The 7,383-nt window shown below is 36.7% G+C and overlaps 1 protein-coding gene and 1 pseudogene across 1 annotated transcript; one reads left to right on the top strand and one right to left on the bottom strand.

Moving 5' to 3' along the window:
* Nucleotides 1-1,895: 1,895 nt before the first annotated feature.
* LOC141821448 (uncharacterized) lies at nt 1,896-2,949 on the top strand (annotated as a pseudogene).
* Nucleotides 2,950-3,935: 986 nt separating this feature from the next.
* On the bottom strand, nt 3,936-6,024 carry LOC141821862 (uncharacterized protein At2g39795, mitochondrial-like). Its single transcript, XM_074709238.1, has 4 exons — nt 5,912-6,024; nt 4,756-5,030; nt 4,273-4,631; nt 3,936-4,193 (listed from the first exon to the last, which is right to left on the bottom strand). Exons 2-4 carry the CDS (start codon nt 5,017-5,019, stop codon nt 4,034-4,036), a joined length of 783 nt encoding a protein of 260 aa, XP_074565339.1. The 5' UTR covers nt 5,020-5,030; nt 5,912-6,024; the 3' UTR covers nt 3,936-4,033.
* Nucleotides 6,025-7,383: the final 1,359 nt, after the last annotated feature.

Below are 7,383 nucleotides of genomic sequence, written 5' to 3'. Positions count from 1 at the left end.
TAATTAAGCTAATCGATTTAAATATATTAGTTTATTTGGGTAATATAGAGAAATAACGAATGAAACAAATACATTCGACTCAAGTAGAACGAGGGAGAAAGAGTTGTGGCTAATAAGAAGACTTTGATTGTTAGTGCGAATTCCAATTAGTCTAGCAAGTTAAGCGAGAATTTATTGGTTTGAGTCAGCCAAGGGAGCATTTTGGTCTAATTGATTTGGGCAAATATATTAGACAAGTTGATTATTTTTGTTATATAAATAAGCTAAAGTTTGGAGGCAATAATATCATTCTCCAAGTTCCTCTCGTATCGACTGAAATATCCTTCTCAATCTATCAAATTATCGATCGAAAATTTGCTAGAAGCAAAACTTTACACTAAAACTAAGTAACAATGAACCCAAACCATAATAAAACACTTGGATATATTAAATTATGATTATATATTCTTCTATAGGGGACTTGATTTTGAATTTTGTTTTAGAACATTTTTCTACTGACAATATCTATTTAGAGTTTTAATTAAATGTCCTCTTTATTTAACTACTTGAGTTTTAGAATTTTCATTGAAACATAAAAATAAAAGGGCAAAAATGAAAAGGACATTCCAAATTAAGAGAAACAAGCATCTCTTTGTTCGTAAAAAAAAAAGTTAAATGAGCATCCCTCTCTCATAATTTTATTTCGAACATATCCCTAGATCTAATGTTACTGTAGAAGCTACTTGATAGTTGTTACATCTACAATGTGTAGAAGCCACCCACAATGTGTAGAAGCTATCAGATAACTACTATAACATGTACAAGATACCAATAATTGCTGCAGACTGTTTAGAATAATTTTAGAAATTAAGATTCAACATTATAGAAGTTATCCAATAACTATTACAAAGCATTTAGAATAAGTTCAGAAATTAAGATCCAACATTATAGAAGTTACCGAGTAACTTCTACAAACTACTACATCAAGCTACCCAGTAGCTACTACGTACATCGTATAAAACTACCGAACAACTATTACAACGTGTAAAAACTACTAATAACTACTACAATATATTTAGAATGAGTTTATGATTTAGAATTGTAATAGCTACATATAGCTTCTACAACTGATTTAAAGTGATTTTGATTAAATTTAGATAAATTTGATCAAATTAATAAATAATATTTTTATATAATAATGTTCAGAGATCCTAACATCTAAATTTTAAATTCTAAACTCAAACTAAACATGTTATAGCAGTTACTAGGTAGTTTCTACACGTTGTAGTAACTAAGTATTGATAATTTCTACACAGTATAAATCATGAATCATAAACTCATTCTAAAGACTTTTATAACAACTACTGGGTAATTTCTACACGTTGCAGCAACTATCAAATAACTACTACATATTATAAAAATTACTCGATAACTTCTACAACAACATTGAATCAAGAGATATTTTCAAAATAAAAATCATGGAAGGAATGCCCATTTATTTTTTTTTTTTTTGAAAGAAAAGATGCTCTTTTGATGATTTGTAAAATTTAGAGAGCTCTTTTGATTTTTGTCAAAAAAACAAAAACATATAATTGCAAAATAAGCATAAAGTTTCAATATTTTAACGATTTTAGCATATTTAACAAAAATGCAGTTTGATTTTATAATAATCTAATGCATCATCAATTTTTAAATTAATATTTTCTTTAGGACGTTTATGTTACTAATTAAGCTGACAACATACTATAGTCTCTATAAAATAAAAATTGTATATAAATTCGTCAAAAATAATATTTGAGGAATTAAAAATTTCTCTTTTTTTTAGGGAAAGCAATAGGTGTTTTAGTACGTAAACGGCAAAGTGGTCGTGGAAGCTACCGAAGCAGAAGCACACGCATCTTCTATATCCCTATTTAATGCCTAAAGCCTCCACCTGCGCCTCCGCATCCGCCATGGACGGCCTCCTTCCGCCGCCTCCGCCACCGTTTGTCATCGTCGATCCCCTGCCGCTGGCGGTCGATCCGAATAACTTCCCGCCGCTGGCCTCCTCCTCCTCCTCCTCTTTGGGCTCGACGCTTCTCATCATCACAGCCGTCCTCGGCTTCAGTTTCGTCGTCTGCCTCTTCATCCGCCTCGGCCTCCGCCTCCGACGCTCCTCCGCTCTGGTCGCCCCCGCTTCTGTCCTCTCTCGCGCCGATCCATCCAATTCCGCCCCCGAGGAGCTAACCAACAAGAACAACAACGACGACGGCGCCGATCGTCTCCCACCTCCGTCTCTTGGAGCTCAGCTCCTCCCTCGCCGCGCACTCCAAAGCCTCTCCCGACTGCGCCGTCTGTCTCCACTCCTTCCTCCCTGACGAGCATATCCGCCGCCTTCCCGCCTGCGGCCACGCCTTCCACGCGGAATGCGTCGACACTTGGACCCGGAACTCCCCGTCCTGCCCTCTCTGCCGCGCCGCCGTCGCCTTTCCGGCGCCGCCGCCACCTTCGGCAACGGCGCCTCCCGTCAAAATGACGACCAGTGGAAGCTCAGTGCGAGGCGAATCGAGGAACCTATCTCTCCCCCCTCTTCTGGCTTCGCCACCCCGCCGCCTCCGCCTCGATTCGACCGGATCGTCAATCGATAACCTAATGGAAGAGGATGTGGAGGCGGCAGTGGCGCGAATCTGGGAGCAATCGGACTACGAAGCTTCGATCTCCTCCTACAGAGGGCCATCTCCACAGAGAGATGAGATCTGGGCAGCCATGGGCAGCGGAGGGAGGAGGCGGAGTCTGATGGATTCCATGGACCGACGGCGCTCGTCCCGATCCCCATCCTTCCGGTCTGCGGCGTCGTCATTCCGGCACTCGATCCCGTCGCCCGACCAAGAGGAAGACTCCGGCGGCGAAGGCGGGCAAGATTTCTTCTGGAATTGGGAGGCGGAGGAGGACCTCCTCTCCGCCGCGCACCGGTGGATCACAGGGGCATAATAGTCAATTCATACCATCTTCGCTTAGAAGATTCCTTAAAACGGATTCTCCCTGCCCGTACCCACTTATGCCAAGCAAATTACGACGATGCCCTGCCCGAGCTATCTTTCTCAGCGAGCAAATTGGACGGCTGCGATCCGAGCAACTGATCGCCTTTACGGCTACGATCTGAGCTACAAATCTGGGCACCTTTGTTTTTCTTCTTAATATTGTTCCACTTGATCTATTCCAACTGATTCACTCAGCTCACTTGATCTGTTCAACTCGACTCATTTAATCTATCTGCTAGTTCAATTCATTTGGCTCGACATATTCGCTTGGCTCGGCCGCTCAAAACATACAATTCATCTGTTAGAACACTTAAATAAAAATAGATCCGCTACCTCAACGGCCTCCCTAGAATCGACCTCACGAATACAAAGGAAGGTTCATGCAAGTGTACACAAATATTAGGCGCATGACAGGATTGATCCCCGGTCACCTCCTCTGAAATTGATCCTCGACTATTATGCCAACTCCACCGTCAGTACTATGTCCCGAGGGCGGCAATCTATTGGAACACTAAAGATACTACAAGTATGTTATTTCTTAGAACAATGATATACTACATGAAAAATATAACATGAAATTCAACATGACACATTCCATGCAGTAGGCCCACATCCATACAGTTGAGTGTGTCATATTAAATTTTATAACATTTTTCATGTAACGTATCATTTTTCTATTTCTTATATCACCTACTTGTAACCTAAGAGGTTCTTTCAAGATGACTAGCACCAATATCAACAAATTTAGCTACCAAAAAAATGCTAGATTTCCTGCCAGAATCTATCAATTTTCAGTTCAACTTGTAAGCTACTGAATCCATGACAAATAAAAGAAAGGAGCATGATCATATCAAGAAATCATGAGAAATCCTCAGCACTGTATTTATCTCATAAAACCAGTTCACTGAACTAAATTGATCATGTCAAGTAAACATCTTGCCCAAGAATAAACCCATCTTGGATTAATAAAGCATCATGAGTTTGGGATAGACTATGCTAAACAAAAATGTCTTGAAGAAATTTGGCAATAAAATCTACTTTTGGATGAACTGCTTCAAATTGTTCAACCACAACAGGTACTCACGGCCGTCTTTATTTATCATGTATTCATGCAGAAAGTTGGTTGTCAAGGGAGAAATTCCTCTAATCTCTAGATACTTGTGGAAAGCTTTCTGCAGATTCTCATCCAGATCACTGTGCGATAAACCATGTTTTGAGGTTATTACTTAACATAAGTATCCAAAATTACAGAATGAGGGAAAGAGATACAAACTTGAAATCAGGTCCTTCATATGCAAGCATCTCATCATCAGATTCTTTGTTTTCTCTTATAGACATGCTATCAATGGTAACTTCGTCAGGATAGGCAGAACACGAGAACTCCAAACTTGGCCCCTTTCCTTTTGATACAATTACAGTGAGAGGGATGCTAGATTGACTAGGCCTCTCCTCTTGATCATCGTCTTCTTCGTCGTTGTCAGGTTGATTATCTGGTTCCTCGCCGGTGACAAGGCTAGGCATGGAAACTATGACCTCGATACTCTCTCCATGATAGTTTCTTTTCAGAGTAACAGTGTTCATTCCCTTATCATCTTGGATCTCAAAAGGAAAGCCAACAGGCATCTCCTCCACCTGTTAAACAGATGCACATACCAAGAACAACATGAATTAATTACCTAGGAAAGTTTTTTTTTTAAATGAATAAAATAGAACTAAGACTGGATTGTGTTTCTACTTTTTTTCTGAATTGACTCACCCGATCGTGATCTTCAGACTCCTTCGCGCACTTTATCTCTGAGTCAATAACACGGAGGAGGTTCGTGTCGGAGGTCGGCTTTGTTGCAGAAGAGAAAAATGCAACACAAGGATGAGTCAAAGCAATTCTCTCTGAGATGGCATTCCTCAGAGACAGTGGATGAACAACAGTCGAGAGGCGAGTGTGCAGACTGCTAGAATGAGAGCGGACAGTGAAATGAGCAGCAGCAGAAGTGGCACGGCGGAAGGCTGCAGAGAAGGCCATTATCGCGGCAGCTGAAAGAACCACAGCATAGAATCAACCATAAGCCTTATAGTCCAATCAATCTAATCAATCCAATTGTAACTAAAATTTCCTACATGAGAAAATTCTATGGGCAAAAGTCTTAATCCTCCTCCTTCACAAAAAAAAAAAAATAGTAGTATTTTGAGCAATCTTAGAATTCTACCACAATCTAAAAATCTAATAATAGAAAACTTATAATTAAGTAAAAATAAAATTCAAATGTTTTTTAAAGGTTCATTCTAATCTCCTATGTACACAAATTTTTCCCTCATAAGCTTATGAAGACAATTATCAACATACTATTATTTTTTTCCTTTCCAAAGATTAATGATTTATTAAAAGTAATATTTAATAAAAAAACAATTAAGAAACAAAATATTTGCTAAAATCCTAGTTTACTCAATAAAATCAAATAGAAAACTGGCTCAAATGACAAGTTAGCAATACAAATTATACTTTGTTCATATTGTAATGAACTAAAACAATTAGCTTGGAATAATATACAAGCGAATGGCAGATATCTCCCTTTCTAACTTGCAGCTGAAAACAACTACCTCACGAAGATCATATTTTTATTTTTATTTTTAAAAATAAAAATAAACTAGAAAGTCTATAATCTCGTAAAGATATTATCAGATATTGCACTACTAAGAGTCGGGGAACCTACGAGAAGACATCAAATGATAATGCAAAATAATCAATCAAAAAGTCTTTTTTCCATTAGTGAAATCACACAAGAATGCCGGAAAATGATCAAAATATAAGCGTAAAAAACCGTCTGATTCAGTGCAAATCGGTGTTATTCGATTGGAAACAATAGATATCTTACGAGAACAATGATCGTACGATAACGGAGGAGGAAGGGAGATACCAGAAAGGAGCTTTCTTCTCAGTGGAGCGGAGCAAGGTCGAGATTAGGGATGATGGGGGCTGCTGCAGTCCTAAAATACCAAGCGAGACTCCGTTCCGGATGGTGGCTACGCGCCGCAGCAGGAAGACCCGGAAGAGACCAAGTAATTATATTCCGGGTTGCCCTAACTCGAGAATCTTCTTTTTTTTTTTTTTTTTTTGCAAATAAATAAATAAACAAAAGGGAAAAACTTAAAATATTTTTAAAATATCCAATGAAAAAACATGAATTATATTATTATATAATAATTTTTTCACACAACCAAATCTTCTCTCACCGATTTTTTTTTTAAAATTTATTTATATATTACACTATACTAAAGTTATTATATTGATTTTGAGTTTTAATATATCTCAATTAGTTTGAACAAGGCAAATTTATATCAAATGTCATTTCAATTTAATTAGTTATTTTTAAATCCGTCTGCTTATTACTTTATAATAAATACATAATGAAAAAAATAAATAGTTCATTCTTTTTTCACGAAATAAATACTGAAAAAAATTTTCATGCAAAAAAACCTTTCTCCAATTTTTTATTTTCATCCTCCCAAGTAAACAGGGGTTTTAAAGTAATAACAATGATAACTCAAACCCTTTATATAAAAATTTGAATAATTTTAAATAAAATTGTTTAGCTTTGACAATTTTTTAATTTTATTTTATTTTTCAAACGGATTAAAACTGTGCTAAAAATCTATCATAAGACAGAACGGATCGAATCAACTTAGCAAGTTGAAATTTTTTTAACTCAATTCAACTTAAGACGAGTTACGAATTAGACGGATTAATCTATGGACCTATTAAAAAATAAAAAAATATAAAAATATTATAAATTTTAAATTTAAATTGTAGTTTAAACCAGATTAAGTGAAAATTTTATGTTTGAATTACGATTTAGATAGGTTAAACCTACTAATTTATTAAATTTTTTTCTTTTAATATTAAATTTTTTTTTAAAAAAATTTCTCAACCTGTGAGCCAATCCACGCGGATCACAGATTAACCCACACAGATTGCGAGCTTAGACGGATCAATCCACCTGAACCTATCTTAAAATAAGTTGATAAAATTTTAACGTAATCCATTTAAATTGTTCGGTAAAATGGATCAACCTGATAGATCTAACTCAAATTAACAGCTAAAATGGATAATTTGATCCTTAGCATAAAAATAAATGTCTGACTTACTAATGGAGAAGTGATACTGAATAAGGGAGTGGAAGAAGAGAGGAAGAGCAAGACTGCAAAAGGCACACTATCAGATAGCAAGGTTTTTTAAACAAGGGAGGCTTTTTGGAGATTTGTCTCTTCACATCTGTAGCAACAGCAATGAATGGTAACAGAACTTAAACCAGGTAAAGAAGGATGACTGGAGAAGAAAATAGCCTTTTGAGTTTTGCATGATTTTTACAGAGTTTAAGTTAGACTCATT

The sequence above is a fragment of the Curcuma longa genome, chromosome 2, assembly GCF_044706935.1.
Source record: "Curcuma longa cultivar G26 ecotype Majalengka, Jawa Barat chromosome 2, ITB_CL_G26_1.1, whole genome shotgun sequence".
NCBI classification, from domain to species: Eukaryota; Viridiplantae; Streptophyta; class Magnoliopsida; order Zingiberales; family Zingiberaceae; genus Curcuma; species Curcuma longa.
Note: the sequence above shows the minus strand (reverse complement) of the source record. Positions and strands in the feature narration are given on the sequence as shown.

Excerpts from the sequence above, each read along its gene's own strand:
- LOC141821862 (XM_074709238.1), bottom strand. The coding sequence starts at position 5,019 with ATGGCCTTCTCTGCAGCCTTCCGCCGTGCCACTTCTGCTGCTGCTCAT. Across the intron at positions 4,632-4,755 it reads AGTCTGAAGATCACGATCGG|GTGGAGGAGATGCCTGTTGG; the intron begins GTGAGTCAATTC and ends TCTGTTTAACAG. Across the intron at positions 4,194-4,272 it reads TATGAAGGACCTGATTTCAA|TGATCTGGATGAGAATCTGC; the intron begins GTTTGTATCTCT and ends TTTATCGCACAG.